The sequence below is a fragment of the Arvicola amphibius genome, chromosome 4 (genome assembly GCF_903992535.2).
Source record: "Arvicola amphibius chromosome 4, mArvAmp1.2, whole genome shotgun sequence".
Classification (NCBI taxonomy): Eukaryota; Metazoa; Chordata; class Mammalia; order Rodentia; family Cricetidae; genus Arvicola; species Arvicola amphibius.
In genome coordinates, this window is record NC_052050.1 from 128,606,314 (window position 1) to 128,625,630 (window position 19,317).

The 19,317-nt window shown below is 43.7% G+C and overlaps 1 protein-coding gene across 1 annotated transcript in view; it reads right to left on the reverse strand.

The window, feature by feature from the left end:
- Positions 1–3,856: 3,856 nt before the first annotated feature.
- Positions 3,857–19,317, reverse strand: part of LOC119811794 (LRP2 binding protein) — a 31,954-nt gene continuing 16,493 nt past the window's right edge. The window contains 5 exon segments of the mRNA XM_038325842.2: positions 3,857–5,255; positions 7,138–7,312; positions 9,700–9,923; positions 11,975–12,080; positions 12,158–12,300. Of these exon segments, the coding sequence (XP_038181770.2) occupies positions 5,190–5,255; positions 7,138–7,312; positions 9,700–9,923; positions 11,975–12,080; positions 12,158–12,300 (714 nt within the window). The 3' untranslated portion in view covers positions 3,857–5,189.

The following is a 19,317-nucleotide window of genomic DNA, read 5'->3' on the forward strand; positions in this document are numbered from 1 at the left end:
TGCGTGTGTGTGTGTGTGTGTGTGTGTGTGTGTGTGTGTGGTGGGGCATTCCACTCTGGGTTCTCAGTCGGGCAAGGCATATCATCACCAGATACGACACCTGCTGTGAGGTTTGGGCGGGGGGGGGGGGTAAATGTCTTCCTCCCCTGAATTAGGCTCATATATCTGAACAACTGATCCCTAGTTGGTGGAAGTAGAGAAGTTGTTAGAAGGAAGTACCTCCCTGGGAGACAACAGTCCTCCCCCACCCCACCTCCACCCGCCTGCCTCCCTCCCTCTCAGGGTGAGACCCTAGTTCTCAGCTGCCTGTCCCGCCACCATACCTGCCCCACCCCCATGGGGCTCTATGAACTCTAACCCTCTGGAACCAACCGCCCACTAAGTTTCCTTGGTCCAGTGCTTTCTTCTCACAGCGGCAGAGAAGTGACTAATGCTCCCGACACCGAAGATTCTGGAGATGGGTTGTTTGTTTTTCACCCTACTCTTTGTCAGTGCTGGAAACCAACTCGGGGCCTCATGCGTCAGGCGGATGCTTTCACCCTGAGCTACACCCCCAGCCCTGAGGCTGGCTTGCTCTTTCATCTGGCCATAATTTTCTCGTCCCAGGGATGGAATCGAACACCTCATCCATGCTAAGTAAGTGCTCTGCTGTGGAGCCACATGACTGGATCCTGCTAAATTATCCAGGCTGATCCCAACCTGCATCAGCCTTCCAAGTAGCTGCATGTATGTTCGGGTACCACAGCTTGCTGAGGCCTGCAATTCTTTTTCTCTTTTCGTTCTATTTTTTTGAGACACTGTTCCCTGGGCTCCTCTTCCTTCATGTCCCAATGCTGGTATAATAGTTTCTTTTCTATTGTTTCAGTAAAGCACTATGACCAAAAGCGACTTAAGGAAAAAAGTTTATTTTGGCTTACAGTTCCAAAAGGATAGAGTCCATCGTGGTGGGGAGACATGGCAGCAAGTGGTAGGCCCAGCAGCTGGAGCAGGAAGCTAAGAGCTCACATCTTCAATCAAGAGCCTAAGGCAGCAGTCAACTGGAATTAAGGCTATGCTTTAAACTCTCAAAGCCTTCCCCCAATAACAATTAAAAAACAAAAACAAAAAGCCACCCTCCCCAAAGAGCACCACCAACTGGGGACCAAATACCCGAGCCCATAGGGACAGTTTTCACTCAAGCTGGCACAGCTGTGGGCACAGGTATGCACTGCCAGGCCTGGCTTGGAAGCACATTTTAATGGCACTTTCTTCGTGGGCTTCCCTTGGGCTGAGGAAAGGCAGCTGCTTCCCTACACTGCCCTGTTAGAATAAACTTTCTCTTCTTAGCATATTCCTGCTAGAGCTGGGAACAGGGGGGCATCCTGTCAGCCCAGCTAGTCAGGGGGCTAAAGCAAAAAAGACCACTTAGCAACAAGTGACAGGCTGTCGAAAAAGGAAACCACTTTTAAAATGTTTTAAACTCCTTTTAAAACATTCTTTTAAGCAGCGAGGTGCTGCATGCCTTTAATCCCAGCATGCTGTGATTTCGAGGCCAGCCTGGTCTACAAATTGAGTTCCAGGGCAGCCAGGGCTATTACATAGAGAAACACTGTCTCGTCTGGGTGGCTGGTCGGGGGTGGGGTGGAGGTGTCTTTTAGAGGATTTAGTTATTTAGTTAGTTTTGTGGGTTTGGGCTTTGTTTTGTTGTTTTTCTTCGTACAGTGTCTTTTCTACATAGTTCTGGTTGTCCTGGAACTCACTATGTAGACTAAGCTGTCCTGGAAGTCACAGAGATCCATCTGATTCTGCTTCCCAAGTTCTGGGATTACAGGTGTGTACCACCACGCTTGGTCTTAAAGTATTTAAGAGAGAGCGCGAGATTGAGCAGATGTTGGGAGCGAAGTTATTGCAGAGGAAGCCATATTGGGTTTCATGGTCTGAGCTGATGAGAATGACTGACCAGGTCTCCTCTTCATGTGGTAGCCTTTAGCTGGCCAGCTGGACTTCTTTCCACCCATGTATTAAATTCCCCAAGTTTCCAGAGGACCTAACTGTGGTCATTTCCAGCTCATGTCTCAGGAGGATTCTAGGCATCACACGAAGAGATAGGCTGCTCAATGATGACATAAAGAAACATCGCCATCTACAGAAGGAAGTAAGCTACAGGATACAGCAACGGTACCCGAGATACTTCAGCCATGTCATGAGAATGAATGACGGCAGATACCCAAAGATAGCACTGCTTGGAGGAGCGCACGGGATAGGGCGAAGAGGAAGGCCCCCCAAACATTAGACAGACAAGATAAAGGAAGTCTGTGGAACCTTGGGTATGACAATACCACAAGCATCTAGGACTGCCCAGGATAGGAACAACTGGAGAACCGCCATAAACGCGCTGCCCATGCGTGCTTAAGCATTGCCAGGCATCAATGAACGAAATGATGAATGATTGTGGAGGGGAAGGCTGTTTCCAGGGTGGGTTTAAGTCTGTAACTTTCGTATAGAATGCAGAAGTGAATAACTATTTCTTCTCTTTATATAAGAACAAAGTTTAATTTCATATACTTGAGCACAGAACCAAGGCCAGGCTTTCTGTTCTACAGAAGCTCTAGCAGATGCTACCACATAGAAATTCCGTTTTCTCACCACTAACAGATTTGTTTTTATTTATCCGCCGTTGCAGATGACATTGTGTGGCTCAGTGGTTAAGAGCAGCGGCTGAACTTCCAGAGGACCCCAGTTCAATTCCCAGCACCCACATGGGGTTACAACCATCCATACCTCCAGCTCTAGAGGATCTGTCATCCTCTTCTGGCTTCCCTGGCACCAGTCTCGTGTGTGTGTGTGTGTGTGTGTGTGTGTGTGTGTGTGTGTGGTGCACAGACATACAAGTAGGCAGACCACCCATACACATAAAATAAATTTTAATTTTTCAAAAGAAAATGACATTGAGATTTCTAAAATAAAGTTATACTAGCTAATATGCTGCCAAAAGGCAGGCATTAAGGTATCTTTAAGACATGTTGTTTTTCCAATTTTAGTATATGTGCTGCCGAAGCGAGCACTAGACATGTTTTTAATACATTTCACAAACATATCACTACACAATCTAAAGCAGGTGGACCTTGATTTTCACTGTGATATTTTCTTTGGTAGGTTTCACTGACACTAAGACAGTCCTGTTGCTAATTAAAATGTCTTTCTTCTTATCCCTGGCCTACCTCAAGCTCAAAAGAGATCCTCATGCCTCTGCCTCCCAATTGCCACCTAGCCTAATTTAATTTTGACACAATATTTAGATGTGTGCCATCAATATATGGAAAAAGTTGGCTAATTTATTTCCTAAGTATTTAGGAATTTCTGTACACTGAGGGAGACAGTCGTTAGAGTGAAGACAGTCTACAAAATGGGAAATAACCAACTAATAGTGTCCTTAATATCTATGATATGTAAAAAACTGCAAAAATTAAACACTAAAAATCAGAATCACCCAACCAAGTAGACAGGCTAAAAGAACTACCACGTTGCCCAGCTATACCACTCTTGGGTGTGTACCTAAAGGATGTGGGTCAGCACACTCCAAAGACAAGTGTCCACGTTCACCTTTGCACCATCCCCAGTAGTAAGGAAGTGCAGCCCGCTTAGATGTCCATTAACAGATGAATGGACAAAGAAAATGTGAAACAATTGTAATGGGATTTGATGCGGCCGTAATGAAAGATGAAACACTTTGTCGGGAAAACAGATGGAACTGGAAGTCGTTATGTAAAATGGAATAAGACTCTGAAGAGCAAACTTTTCTCATGTGGAACTGAGATCTGAAAGTCTGTGTGTGTCTGCGTGCGTGCGTGTGTGTGTGTGTGTATGTGTGTGTGTGTAGAGCAATGTTTGTAGAGCAATGTTTGTATTTCTCTGTGTGTGTGTGTGTTTATAGCCCACGAAAATAGAGAATCAACAGGAAGAGGAAGGGATCGTAAGAGAGGTAGGAAATAAGTCATAGAAAATTTGTGATAAGAAAGGAGAAGGGAGCCAGGCGGTGGTGGCGCATGCCTTTAATCCCAGCTCTTGGGAAGCAGAAGCAGGAGGATCTTTGAGAGTTCGAGGCCAGCCTGGTCTACAAAGGCCAGACAAGGCTGTTATGTAAACCTGGTCTCTCTCTCTCTCTCTCCCTCTCTCTCTCTCTCTCTCTCTCTCTCTCTCTCTCTCACACACACACACAAAAGACTAACTGGGGAAGGAAGAGTTAGCTGTGGGGACTCCAGGGAGGGAGGGCAGTGGGGGAAAAGGAGTGAGAACAAAGTATAGCAGCGCATTTATGGAATCCATGTCTTTGTTTGTGTGCTAACCTAAAGCTTATTTTATATAGCATTCTCAGGCTGGTTTACAAAACAGTATTTAGATGTAGTCCTTTGGTTAATGATTTTTATGATATATTTTTCCATATTTTATCTTGTATAGAAATGTTTATAAGATTTAAAATAAATGTAGAAAATGAGTACAAATAAAAGCAGATTGCTGTAATTCTTATATTTATCTGGGCTCATAATGGTTTTTGCTCATTTAATTAAGATCTTTGAGGGAACATTTGGAGGGAAATGATGCTAAGTGATTTCTTAAATCCATTTTTTTAAAATTACAGCTTAGCCAGTTATCTGTAAAAATCTTTTAATAAGTTATAAAACGCTATACACTTTCTACAAAAAGGATTTGGAAGTCTAATCTTTACATTGTTTTTGGCCTTCATTTAATTTTGTGAAAAATTTCAGATGACTCAATAACATTTTTAAATTATCAAAATTCATAAAATTAAACAAATACCAAAGAAAATGTAAAGAATTAAGCTTTCAAATTATGTTTTTAACTAAGTTGGCAGCATGTGTACTTTGGAAAGCACAAAACTCGATCTTACTAAGTCGTTCCAGACACTGTATTTAATAAGGCAAGGGGGCACTTGCTCTTGGCATTATTTGAAACTCAGGGCAGTCTGGGCCACTCTAGGCTAAGAGGTGGCCCTCTGAGGACTATTTCTAGCAATTCGATTAGGGTCTAAAGTTTGATTTGTACAAATTCCAGAAGAATGAAGGAGACATTTCTGTAAAATACCCCGGATAATAGAATGGGGGTGTAGAAAATAACAGCCGGAGCTGCTGGAAGCACGTGCATGCTGTTTCCGGTTAGGATGGATGGTCTCTGTTGAAATGCATTGTGGTCTAAATCCTTTGGCGAATAAGCAGGCAGTGAAGCTCATCTGCCAGCGCAGGGTTCAGACGGCAAGCCTTCAGAGTGGAGAGAGAAGAGAGTCAGGTATCTGACAAACTCTCACTGCTTGGTACTTTGCTTTAAACACACACACACACACACACACACACACACACAATTTTAAAATTAAAACTAAAGAATTATTAAAACAAGAGAAATAGAAATCACTAACTTTTGACCTCAAGCTGTTATATATGTGAACGACAGAATCTATAATAATTCAATTTTAAAATATACAGTCTTATTATGCCTACATAGTGATAGGGTGCGTGATTCTAGAAGGTCAAGTGTTTGGCAGGAACATCAGAGATTATCTGCTACATGCACCATTTTGAGCCGCAATTGTCTCTTCAGTGCCGAGGACATTGGTCTTACACTATTTGCTTAGCTTCTTACTCTTGACCAGAATTTATCTTCTAAGAAAGAAAACCTCTGTATTTGTTTCTGAGACAGTGAAGTCAAAAGATTCTTCCTTGCGCTGAGCTGAAATTTCCCTCCACATACTTTAGAAACATCGTGGGTCCTGGGAGAAAGCACGATACTTAGAGATACCTAAGGGGGCCACGACTCTTAAGAGTGAGCTGCCACCAGACAAGTGTCCCTGGACTGACGTCTGGGCTTCTGCCATCTTACTACCTTCCTTTGATGTAGCTCCAAGTCCCCTCCCTCCCCGCCACAGTTCTTTTGTGCAGGACACTCTCAGTTCAGTGACCACCACTATCAGGATGCTCTCATGTTTGGCTCTCGATGAAACATAAACCTCATATGGAGTCACTAGCTTGCTGCCTCTTCGTCAGCATCTCCCGTAGTGTCCAGTGGGCTCACTGATACTGTGTCTGCGTCTAGGCTGGTGCACAGCAATGGGGTTATCATCCCCAGCAGGCGGAAAACCATCCTCATGTTGCTGTTTGTTTACTGCCTTTGTGGAGTGTGTATACCAAATACTGGGTCCTTTAAATGAGATGTTCTCCCTACTTATCTACAAAGCGTACTGTGGATGGTGATCTAGAACATGAAATTGGATTGGTTTGGAGATTAGCATGGTGCAAAAAGGTTTATAGTTTTAGAAAAAGTTCCTTTGCCCACACTCATTTCTCACATGGAAAGAAAGGTGTGGTAGTAAAAACCTCAGACATCCATTGTGTTTGTTACTTTGGAAAGCTGTTTCCAGCACAGTAGCTGAGGGTTTCTAAACATGTGTCCATACTAGAAGACTCTCGTGAGCTTTGGCAGGTATGGTGGTATCCCACTCCCAGAGACTATGAATTACTTCTTCCAAAATAAGGCCTGGTACTAGCCTCTCATTCCAGAATCTTCGGGGCCCACAGTGGCAGGATTGCCGTGAGTTCCAGGTCAGCCTGGAACATAGCAAGACTTATGACCACAGAACCACATACTGAGTTAATTATGACACCATTCTAATGTGTGCTCAAGAACGTCATGGACATAGGAGCATAAAGCATACATATATACACTACAATGTCCCCCTTCCCCAGCCCCACCGAAGTCTCAGATCTCAAAGTGTCCAGGTGGATTCAAATGGGAGAGGAAGATAAGAGAGTTACTGATTACTGATGACTTCATAGTCGTCATGAAGCTTTCTCCTGGGTGTGCTGCTTTGAGACATTTAATTACAATACTGGAATGGAGGTGTAGGTTTAATCGGTTTTTGGTTTTGGTTTTGTTTTTGGTGAAGGCACAAACATTTAGGCCCTAAAGGTGCAGGTGGCAGCAAATTTCAGGAGACAAGTTTACATCAAAATGGGACTTTTATCATCCGAGCTTAATAAGCGGCACAGACCCACCATAGACAGGTGTTCTGCATAGTGACAGAACACAGCCCAGAGAGCTGATCCCCTCTCGGGGCAAAGGCAGTTTCTAGTTCATCCCCACGCTCACCTTGGAGAAATAGTGCTTGGCGGATGCTTCATCTTTCGTAATGCCCAAGCCAAGCTGGAGACACCGTGCGTAGTAGAAAGAGGCCATGGCCATGCCTTTGCTGATGAACTCTGGGAGGCAGTCCGTGACGTGGGCTATCATGGGGATGTCGTGAACCTCATCGTAGTCCGCTATCCTGAAGGGACGTGAAGGATTTAAGAGGATATCAGTCATGGTTTATGTTTTCACAGAACCATCATTCTGTGGGAATTCTCTGCTCAAAATGTTGCTCCTACCCTTTGGAGAAGTTTGCTGTGGGGTGAAGCTATGTAATACAATCTGCTAATAGCAGGCAAGGACAAACTTAGACCATAGCTTCCTGGTGGGGATACTCATAGGGGTCAGCCATCAAAGAAATTTTGTGCTCATTAATATTTGAAGAATAATATCACCTTGTGGATAAATTGAGTAGGGGATAAAAAAAAAAAAGAATCCTGTATTCCCTTGTGCAGGGAGCAGAGGAAGCCTCAACTGAGTGAAGTCATAAGAAAATGTGTATTTTGACATGGGCACAGCCATTCTGGAAACTCCAAGGCCTCGGACCCATGGGACAATTGGTAAAACTATTACTCATTGGACCAGGCTGGAAAGATATGGCCAAGCGTTTCTTGGGAGTTCAAATATGAGTGCTTGTGGATGACAAGTGTGTGCAAAGACTAGCAGCCGCGGCTTCCTCCTCCCAGATGTTTGCAGCTGGAGACTGTTTTCTCCAGGACCTTCAGCCAGCACAAAACCCTGAGGTTCCAGGTGGAGGAGGTAGCAGAACCACACCCCTCCCCCCTCCCTAGTTTCATTTAACTCTTGACTGTCTTTCCTCACTGCTCCTAGCGAGGGTCCCAGGGTCCAAGCTGCTGTAAAACACGGCACCCTTGGATCATACATGGAAACATTAACCTTACAGTCATCACACAGGCCCGCCTTAACACTGTAAGAAATTCGCAGGCTTTTCTTGAAAACAAAAAATGTTCAGTAGAAAAGAAGCCAGCCTGTGCAAAGTATACACATATATGTGGATGTGTGTGAGGAGGACATCTATCTGGTCAACCTCATGTTCGTGACAATGTTAGGGGGACTAAGACTATGGGAAACGATGCAAAGTTCTGCAAATTTTTAAGATCTGCTCAGCGGACAAAGGCACTTACTGCCAAGCTCGAAGAACTGAGTTTAAATTAACCCTCAAGACCCTCATAGTGGCTAGGCGGTGGTGGCGCACGCCTTTAATCCCAGCACTCGGGAGGCAGAGGCAGGCGGATCTCTGTGAGTTCGAGGCCAGCCTGGTCTACAAGAGCTAGGTCCAGGACAGGCTCTAAAAAAAAGCTGCAGAGAAACCCTGTCTCGAAAAACCAAAACAAACAAACAAACAAAAAAAGACCCTCATAGTGGAAGGGTCCAACCGTGTTGCTCTCTGGCCTTCACATGGAAGCCATGGCATGTGCACAGACACAACAAAGGAATCAATGTGATACAGTTTTTAAGAACTGTTCAGAATCTTAGGATGGGCACGTGCTGGGAATACCAGAGGTGGTTCCTCCAATGGCCTGCCGCCCGGAAGCTAGGATGTCTGGGAGGGGAAGGGAGAAACTCTCCATCTCTGGCCTTCCGTGGGGTGGGGGGATGGGAACATGTCTGGGACTAGGGACAGCTCACCCACAGTCCGGTGGGCACTCGAGCACCGTGGACTGTTTGTCTGGGTCCGTGTCCATGCTTGTACAGCATGGATAAATATATGTAGGCAACAGAATGGAGCCTTAGGGACCCAGAAGAGTTTCCAAAGAATTCCTAAGACACTTGTGTAAGCCGAACAATACCCCGGTCGTGAAGCTTTATTTCAACTACACAGTAATAGAAGTACGGAACTGAGGAGTATAGAAAGAGAGGAAGATGTCTTCCTAGGCATTTCCAATGTGTCACTTTATAGTGAGAAACTCACTTCAGCTAGTGGCTCTGGAATCCTGAAGGTGCATGGCATAGAACTGCCCTTTTCAATAGGGGCAGAAGTAGCCATATTGGCTATTCACTTGGCTATTCACTTGAATCTTAACTGTTTTAAATTATCAGGCTGCAGTGGTGGGAGGGTATTTAAGGTCATTGAGCAGTTATCATTTCAACCCTGAAGAAAGTTTTGTTGGACAGATCTGGCATAACATCAAGTACTTGGAAACACCTCTACTTATTACTCAAGTATTATTGTGGCTTGAATGTGTCCCCTGAAACATTCATGCATTTCACAAAATTCAGAGGTGTTTAGGTCACAAGGGCCTGCCTCATTCATGAGATTAAGGCCCAGCTATAGAAGGCTGCACACAGCCTTTTTGTTGGGGGGGGGGGTTGCCCTTTGACACCCTGAATATGAGGACACAGCACCCCCCACCCCCGGAGAAATGCAGGCCTCATCAGCCAACTGAACTTCTCGAAACTTTGATCTCAGACTTCTGGGCTAAAGAAATGTGAGAAACAATCTCTATTCGTTATAAACCATCTGTGGTGGTGGCATAGCAACGCAAAACAAACCAAGACACTCGCCTTTTGGAAAACGCAACACACTTGGTAAAAAACTTCATCTTGTAGTAGTACTCCACCAGAGTCCCCTGGGCGTAGACATTCCCTCGTTCCGCTGCTTCCCGTAAGCATTGCAGGGCGGCCTCCGTGTTCTGGTGGATTCCCTGACCGTAAAAGTACATGAGACCAAGTGCACCCTGGGACTCCAGATTTCCATTGCCACAAGCTTCCGAATGCCAGAAAAATGCCTGAGAAATAACAATTTCATTTTGTTATCTGCAGGACGAGGTTACCAGGGGGGGTTCTAGAAAGAAAAAGTTCTAGAGACGTGATTATGGGACCCGTCTCCAGGAACTAGCTGCAGAGTTGCCCTTGGCTATATTTACATGGGCGTTGAACCCATACGCTTGGAAGTGCTGAAGGGAGTGTCGCAGGCCAGCATTGTTCATGGCAAACAAGTGCTCATTTTTTATTTATCTTTTGACATTTATTCATTTAGTGTGTGTGTGTATGTGATCTCTCCTTTCTCATGTGGGTTCTGAGGCTCAAAGTTAGGCCATCAGACTTGGTGGCAAGAATACCTAACTGTGAGTCATCTCACTGGCCCAGGCTTTTTGTTTCTTATGTGACCTGAGAACCTAGGGGATACATAGTGCCACCCACATTAAAAACAGGTCTTCCCACCTCACCCTAACCTAGATAGTACCCCCCCCACACACACACACATAAGCCCAGAGGCTTCACTCCTCGGTGATTCTACAGCCAGATTAACTATCACATGACCTAACACTCTGAATCTGATGTAAAGACATTCGGAGTAGATGCTCAGGCATCAGCAGAACATCCCTGGCTGTTATCTGCCTCTTAGGAGTTTGCCCTTAACCCTGCTCTGACCAGTAGCCCTACATTTCTTTCTCATTGTAGGATCTCCTTCCAATTATTGTCATGAGACGACTTTCACAGAAATCCAGTGGCTATAACTTTTAATTCCTGGTGTGTGTTCTCGCCAGTGTCATTTAGTGCTTCCTCAAATCAGAGGAAGCATCGCTTTACTCAAGCTTCAACGGTTCTGGCCATTGTTTCACGAGTGTGCCTTTTCTTTTAGTTTTTGCAGTGCTGTGCTTTGTTGGTTTAACCTTTTCTGGCAGATGCCAGATTTTCATACCCATAATCTCCTTTGGTAGAAGCAGGGACAGCAGCAGCTGTACGTGCCGGAAAGGGTGGAGCTGAGCTCTCAGATTTTTGATAGTTAATCCTGACTGTCAGTTGGGTTGGGCTAAGAGATCCTGATGCAGTGAAGCACAGTTTTGGGTTTCCATGTGAGGGGTTTCCAAAGGAGAGTCAGGGGGATGAACCTGACGCCAGCCAATAGCATCAGGGCCAGGAGGATGTCTGCTTCATGGCTGCAATGAGGCGAGTGTCGGAGACCAGTTTCAACAAATATACCACCACTTACCAGAGTAGGGGTTTGGAGGGTAGAAAAATAAGCGAGGAGTACGAAGACGTGAGTGAAAATAATAAACCAGAAACATAGGACAGTACCGGGAGGGAGTTCCAGTGAATACTGAAAAATCCCAGCGTTTAATTTTCCATACACTTTTATAACTCAATATAACAGGGGAAGGGGGAGAGAGGAAGGCAAAAGGCTGCTTTAACTGATAAAAAGGACAACTAGAACAAGTACTTGCTTTAATACTTTGAGCCATCAAGCCATTAATTCATGAGAAAAGCATTCTGTTGCATAGGCAGTGAGCCCACCCTAGACCAAGTATCCTGAAGGTAGCCACTCCCTGGGTCAAACCTCTTAATTCAAAAGAAGGAGCGGAAGTATACTTGAATTCTCTAACCTTTAGTCAGGGTGGAGTGAATCTGCCTTGAGGACCATCTTAACGTCAAAAACACCAAGCAACCACACCCTGGTCAGGGTGTGTAGGCACACTTGTCAACAACTTTGAGATAGCTGAAACTCTCAGACAAGGTGGAAATAGGCTCACATTTTTGGGCCTCCACAGGTGAGCACTAAGTTGCCCTGTCAGATATTTGTCATGGTGATGGAAAAATCAAAGGATGAGCTTCCCCTACATTGTTCAGGAAATGTAAGCGATATCCAAGCCTACACACTTACTCCACAGTGTCTTCTCTGAAAAGAACCAGCGAAACGATTATGAATCTAGATGCTATGTCGCTAGTGTTCAAAGGAAAAGGGTTGTGATACAGGTCAGTATTTGAGCGCTAGCAAAGCTGGGGTTTTGCCATATCAAAATAAACACATTTTTTAAAGATGGGATGGGAAAGTTACCTTTTCTAACTGTTTGGGCTCTTTCATCGAATAATACAGTCCCAGAATACTTTGCGCCTTCACACTGGCTTTTGGGTTTCCATTGTCTGCAGCAAACAGCCAGAGTCTGAGAAAGAAGACAAGGGGAGTTATTCTTTGTTGCAGCTTTTTGAAGCCCACAGTCTGACTTCCAAAGACTATTACCTCTCTGCTTCATCATCCGATCGCTTCACACCTCTCCCTTCAAAATAAGCTCTTCCAAGGTTGTAAGCAGCAGCGAATTTTAAGTGTGCTGTCTGGGGGCATGGAGAATCGAGGATTTTCTTCATATAGTTCACTCCTTTTTCCTTCCACAAAGGAAAAGAACAAACAAAAACACTAGTCTTTAGTTTAGCTCAAGCTGAATGTCTTTCCTCCTATAGTGTATGGTGTTCAAGTTTATCACGTGTGTAAAAGATGACAGATTTATGCTTAGGAGCATGTTTATTCTGGGTTTTCAGGGATGGAGGTGAGGAGAGAAAGGTTGTTTAGATTATGTGCTGATCAGGCATTCCCGGGAGCTGCGAAGTGAGCATCTTACACTACCTTCTCTAGCCCGCGTTCTACTGAGTGTGCTCCTTAGGGACAGATGTCTCAAATGCCAACCTTCATGTGGCGTCAGAACAGTGACACAGTTTGCATTCTAACTACGAGTGACAAGACATCTCCTCTGAGTAAGAAGAGGTTTTTGTGAAGAAGCCTGATAACCCAAGTTTGATCCTGGAACCCACACAGTAGAAGAGGAGTTCTCCTCTGACCTCTATATGTGTGTGTGTGTGTGTGTGTGTGTGTGTGTGCGTGCACCCATGTTGTTTTTGCAGAGGACTCCAGTTTAATTCTTAGCACCCAAGTTGGTGGCTCATAACCACCTTTAACTCCAGCTCCAGGATATCCGTTGCTCCCTTCAGACCTCCATAGGCACTCACATGTGCACATGCACGTACAGCACAATTAAAAGTAAAATCTTTTTTAAAAGTCAAAATAAACGAGCATCACTAAGGCATTCTCATAAAAAGCCACCCAAAGGTTACCTAAGGTGGCAATTCCTCCGCCAATCATCTGTGGCTCCGAATCTGCCCCCTGACCTTTTCCAGTCCAGAAACTCTGTCCGTTCCATGGCCTTACTAATCTTCAGAAATGACTCCTGTTAGCTAAACCAAGATACTGAATTCCTTTCTGGTCCATACACCACAATGCCAAGGCATTTCTGGGTCTCCAGAGCAAACATCTTTCTCTGACTTTCTCTCTTTCGTTTCTCTGCCATCATTTAAGCCTCCATTTGAATGTAACTGCTCTGAATGGTGTTCTACAATCCCAGTGTCAATGCAATGCCCTTTGGTTTCTCAACCAATACCTGTCATTTCAAATGCTGCCAATGGCCCCAAGTTTGTTTTCTTGGGCTGAATGATAATCCTGGCTTCTGTGGAATGATCCTCTTGTACACTATAAAGATTTGCCAATTAAATTGATTTAATAAAACACTGATTGGTCAGTAGCCAGGCTGACCAGTGGCCAGGCAGGAAGTATAGGCAAACAACCAAATTAAGGATGATGGGAAGGAGAAGGACAGGGTCAGGAGTCACCAGTCAGACACAGAGGGAGCAGGAGATGAATGTGCCATGCTAATAAAGGTACTGCCACGTGTAAATAAGGAATATGGGTTAACTTCAATTGTAAGAGCAAATTAGTAATAAGCCTAAGCTATTGGCTTAACATTTATAATTCATATAAGGCTCTGTGTGGGTAATTTGGGAAGTAGCTACCAGGGGTATGTGGACAAGAAGCATCCATTTTCACCTGGGGCAGGGGGACTTAGCTGACAGCCTAAAGCTAAGGCCACTGAAGGCCATAACTGAACTCAGCAGCAGAGGTCTATTTGGACCCTTGAGTTTACTTGGCAACTTCATCTGTCACAGTTGGATCCAGTTATCTGTCTTCACACCTATTCTCAACTCCACAATCCCCTTTGCAGTCTCCCCTCTACTCCAGTTGCTCTCTCAACTGAAACGGTCTAGTTGGCAACAAAATCCCCACATTCTCCTTCCTCCACTTCTTTTATTTCCTGTGCCTAAACTCTGTGGTCCCATGAGTCTCTCTTTAGGGAAGGTAACATACTGAATGTTCTAATATATTATAATATTAAACATATTATATAATATATTATTATAATAAATTATAATATAATATAATATATAATATAAATAAATATATTATAATATAATATTAAATATATTATAATGCTCAAAGATGGAGCTGGCTTGTTTTTCACTTTTCCCCTCTTCATCTCCACCCTATGTATAAAAGATACACAGAGTATCTACTTATAGATAACTATAAAAGTAACTGCTTCATAGTTCATAGAACCCTCCCTCCGTTTCTCTCTCTCCTCCCTCTCCCTCTCTCTCTCCCTTTCCCTCTCTCTCTCTCTCTCTTTCTCTCTCTCCACTCTTTCTCTCTCTCTGTGTATGTGTGTGTGTGCATGTGAGTACAGGTGCCTGTAGAGGTCATAATAACACAACAGATACCTAGGAGATGGAGTTACAGGTTGCTGTGAGCCACCAATTTGGCTGTTGAGAATCAAAATCTGGTCTTCTGCAAGAGCAGTAAGTGCCATTAATGGTTGAGCCCTTTCTCCAGCTCCTGTTTTGATCTTTTGACATAAAATGTCTTGGGAGCTGTTTAGAGGTTTACAGGACATAGCTGATTTATATTTTAGAAAGATGGCCTTGGTGGCTGTAAGAATGATAAGGAAGTTAGAGATGTGCTTTATATTACAATCCAGGTGAGGGGCGTCATGGGTCTGAAGAAACAGAAGGTCGGGATAAAGGCCTGGGACAGATATGGAGGATATTCAAAAGACAGCACAAGCAGTTGATTACAGAAAATAATTTGCTTCTGCTTGTGAGAAGATTTTGCCTCCATTATTCTTTTAACTTTAAAAGGCTGTGTTTTAGGGAAAGAGTAAATTTGATTTTTAAAAATGGGTTTCCCATGAATAAATGAAGCATGGAATTTTTAGCTCACACTGAAACCATGAGGGCTTCTTTCATTTAAACTATCGAAGTAGTATGGTGTGTTTACAGGTTTCCTCATGTTGAATCACTAAACTTTTGGCGGAAATTCTACACTGTGATGTATGCTCTCCTTTCCAGCATCTGTGAGTGCATTTGTAACAAGGGGAAACATTTTATCACAGTATCAGGTGGGTGGCAAGGTAAGTTTTCTCAGAAGACAGACTCTTTGGTCTACTGGAAGGAAGACCTTGATTAACAGAGTCAGCATGAGGCCACAAGGTCGGATACTCAGAGTCCACTATAGAGCTGATAGCTAGTCATATTACAATGAACAAACTAGACACACCTCCTGGTGTGTGAAGCTTGCCTTCCAATGAGGGATCAGTAAGTTAAACAGAAAATAAGACATTAAGTCGCCGTTACAACTATGAAGAAATAAAGGGTGTTATTTTACAGTCTAAGAAGAAAACATCTCATCAAAGACCAGAATTAACAGAAGACACATGAAAGGATGGGAGTGATGCTCTGGGGGAGAAAGTGGGACCAGCTTACTTGTCTTACAGAGGAAAGCAAAAGGAGAGAGGAGAGAGCACAGAATGAGGCAGGAAGAGCTGGTAATGTTTTGAAGAATCATGGTAGCTTGTTCAGGAAGCAATCCTTCATGGATGACAACAGCCATGACCGAGAGACAGATTGAAGTTGGTAGTCAATTATTTCTTTGGTAAGTTTAAAATTTTCTCTTTTTTTTTCTGATAAATTCTTTTTGGCCAGAGGTGACTATAGCAAAGATTTTAAAAAAAGACGTGCCTGTGAATATTAATTCATTACTATAATTTTCTTTAGTACTTACTTCTAAACTTCATGTTAAATGATGCTATAACTCTTGTGATGGTTGACCTTGAAATGATTTAAATGTAAAGAGGGGAGCTGTTCGAACGCACAGATAAAAATAAAACCAGTGTTTGGAAATGATTTCCATTCTGGAGAAAGACATGGAACGTTGCATGGCGTGGATGCATGATGAATGTGCTATAGCATGAGCTTGCTTCGTGGAGAAATGGCTACCTCACCCATAATTCCTCTGTTAGGTCTTCTCTTCTTCTAATTCTTAGTTAATTTTGGCAGCCAACTGACTGAGATCTTGTTACTGCAATCCCCAGTAATACCAAAGAAGCCCGTGAGATGGCAACAGAGTGAACCATCTTTTTGTATTTTATCTTATATTTTATTATATTTTTATCTAATTAACGTGCATATATATTTATGTATGTATGCATGTATGCGTGGGGTGAGCACAAGTCATGTGTGTGTGAGGTTAAGAGACAATTTTTGGAGGTGACAGCTCTCTCCTTCCACCAGGTAGGTCCCAAGAGTGAAATCAGACCCCGACGTTTGGCAGCAAACACCATTAAATGCACCTAGGATCTCATATGGCATACATTCTGATACCCTGATAACATTCTTTCAAAGAACATTGGGTTTTGTAACAACTTAATGTTGCTATAAAAAATAATACCCTTGGCCGGGCGGTGGTGGGCGCACGCCTTTAATCCCAGCACTCGGGAGGCAGAGGCAGGCGGATCTCTGTTGAGTTCGAGGCCAGCCTGGTCTACAAGAGCTAGTTCCAGGACAGGCTCTAAAAAAGCTGCAGAGAAAACCCTGTCTCGAAAAACCAAAAAAAAAAAAAAAAGAAAAAAAAAGAAAAAGAAAAAAAAGAAAAAAAAGAAAAAAAATAATACCCTTGAAAAACCTAGCAGGGTAAGGGAAGACAGCTGAAGAGGTATAACAGATTCTTTCTTCCCTGTGTTGGACACGATGTTATTTAATAAATGCAGCAGATCAAGGGAAAACAAAATCAGACGCGACAACCTTGTTTTGCCAGATGTTAAGATGTCTGAACTGATCAGTCAGTTCACAGGTCTAATAGTTTTCAGCCATCAGCCTCTTCAATCTTACCGGTGATTAATCTTGTTCGAGATGTTTTCTAGAGTGGGTTTTAATACTGCTCCCTGAAAGCTGTTTTATCATTCGAAGATCGAAAAAGATTGTCGGAGTGAGGATGTCTACTTACGTTCCTGACCTTAATTGCTTTACTTTGTTCATCTTGCAGGGCTGGGGAATAGAACTAGGGTCATTACACAGGCCAACAGCTCCAGCTCTGAGCTAAAACTCCCAGCCCATTTAACATAGACTGAGGGCTTTAATGGGCAGGGGAAATGGAAACTACCTCAGAGAGTACAGTTAGGATGTTCCATGGAAACTCAGGGAGCCCTGCTTGAGCCTGGTCTCCTATGTATATGGCTTAAGTGACGACTAAGTGGCTTTTCCATCTCCAGCACTGTTTTGTTTTGCTTTGTTGTTGTTGCTTTGCTTTGGTTTTTGAGACAGGATTTTCCTGGCGAACAGTCCTACCCTACAGCCTCTGTAGACCAGGCTGACTTTGAACTAACAGAGATCTCTGCGTGCCTCTGCCTCCGAGTGCTGGGAGTAAAGGCGTGCATCACCACTGCCTGACCCTCTCCAGCACTGTTAATGGGCAATTGCTGGTTACCCCATGTTTCCCGTGATAATCTTAGTTTCATATTGCTGACTTGAATGGAGGAGCTGGATTTCAGCTACCAAAGAGCATCTCCTAACTTTGCTCACGTTGCTTCCTCTGTCTAAGTACTTGATGGAAACCTTCCTGACTGCACCTCTGTGTCTGGCACACGTGTTTATCTTAGTCTATAATGTCGCTTAGCGTCACTAATAGTCTTCCTCAGACCCGCCAATTCCCTTCCCTTCTCATCTTTGGTTATCCGGCACCTCGGACTGTTTCTGACATCATCTGTAGTGTTGACGTGGTAAAGACTGAGTAAATAATCCATTAAGCCAATGGACTCAGTCTGTGCAGTTCACAAGTGCTGAGCCCGTAACTCACAGGTTGCATAATAAGGACTCCTAGTACAGGAAGTAGGGATGGACCTTTTTAAGATTTGTTTATGCCATTAAAATTTTTGTTTGTTTTATTTTGTTTAAGACACACCACACCACACACACACCACACACACAAACACACAACACACACCCCAAGTATTTTTCCTGAATGTATTTCTATGCACCATACGCCATGCCTGGTTTCTCGTAGAGGCCAGAAGGGGGCACCAGATCCCTGCAACTAGAATCTCAAATTTTATGAGCTGCCATACGGGTGTTGGGAATTGAGCCCAGGGCCTCTGGAAGAACAACCAGTATTGTTAACCACTGAGACATCTCTCCAGCCCGTTTGTTTGTCTTTTAAAAATTATTTTAAGTCATGTGTGTATGTGTATATGTGTATGGGGGGGCAGTGTGCATATGGGCACCGCAGTCAGGGAGACTACATCCTACCAACTTTAAACAAGTAATTAATAAAATACCTTGCATTTAGTGCAAATATTCCTCTTATCTACCATTCATCCATTCATTTCATTGTACAATAAAGAAGAGTCAAAAGTAGAAAATTTGGGCACCTAAAGTATTGGCCCCACTGATAGCTTTATACAAGACTGAAAAAGAAGAAAATGAATAAAGGATGTTTCTGTGTTCAGTGTTTTTATATGTTGCTATTCAGTCTTGTTAACAACTATGTTAGCTTAATGACTTATTTCATAAATGTACATAATATATGAAATTTACATAAAATATTCAATTGGCAATGTCTTGCTCAAAGTTTTGTATTGACAAGGGGTCCGTCCAGTGCTAGGTCTAGATTTAGCTCAAATGTGGACCGTCATCAAGGTCAGCAATGGCCAAGGGTGTGGTGACATTTTATTTGTATTTTAATAAATAAAGCTTGCCTGAAGATCAGAGTGCAAAGCTAAGCCACTAGAGGCAAGGGAGAGGTGGCATACTTCTTCAGTCCCAGGACTCGGGAGACGGAGGTGGACAGATCTCTGTGAGTTTAAGACTACTTTGGGCTGCACAAGATCCAGAAACAGATCCAGGTGGTGGTGGCTCACAACTTTAATCCCAGTGTTTGGGAGTCACACAGCTTTAATACCGGATCTAGGGAGGTGGAGACAGGAGCAACATGGTTGGGCAGAGAGAGGAACATAAAGGGGAAGAGACAGGAACTCACTGGAGTGTGGAGTCAGAGATTTGGTGGAGACACCAGTGCAGTTCGGCAGTCTGGAGATCGACCCTTTGGTCTGAGCATTGGTAGAGGGAAAAGGTCTCTCTAGTGGCTAACTGTTCTGTTTCTCTGATCTTCAGCTTTAATCCCGGTATCTGTCTCTGGGTTTTTATTATGGGTGCTACACAAGGGAGGGGGCAATAGCAGACCTATCTCCA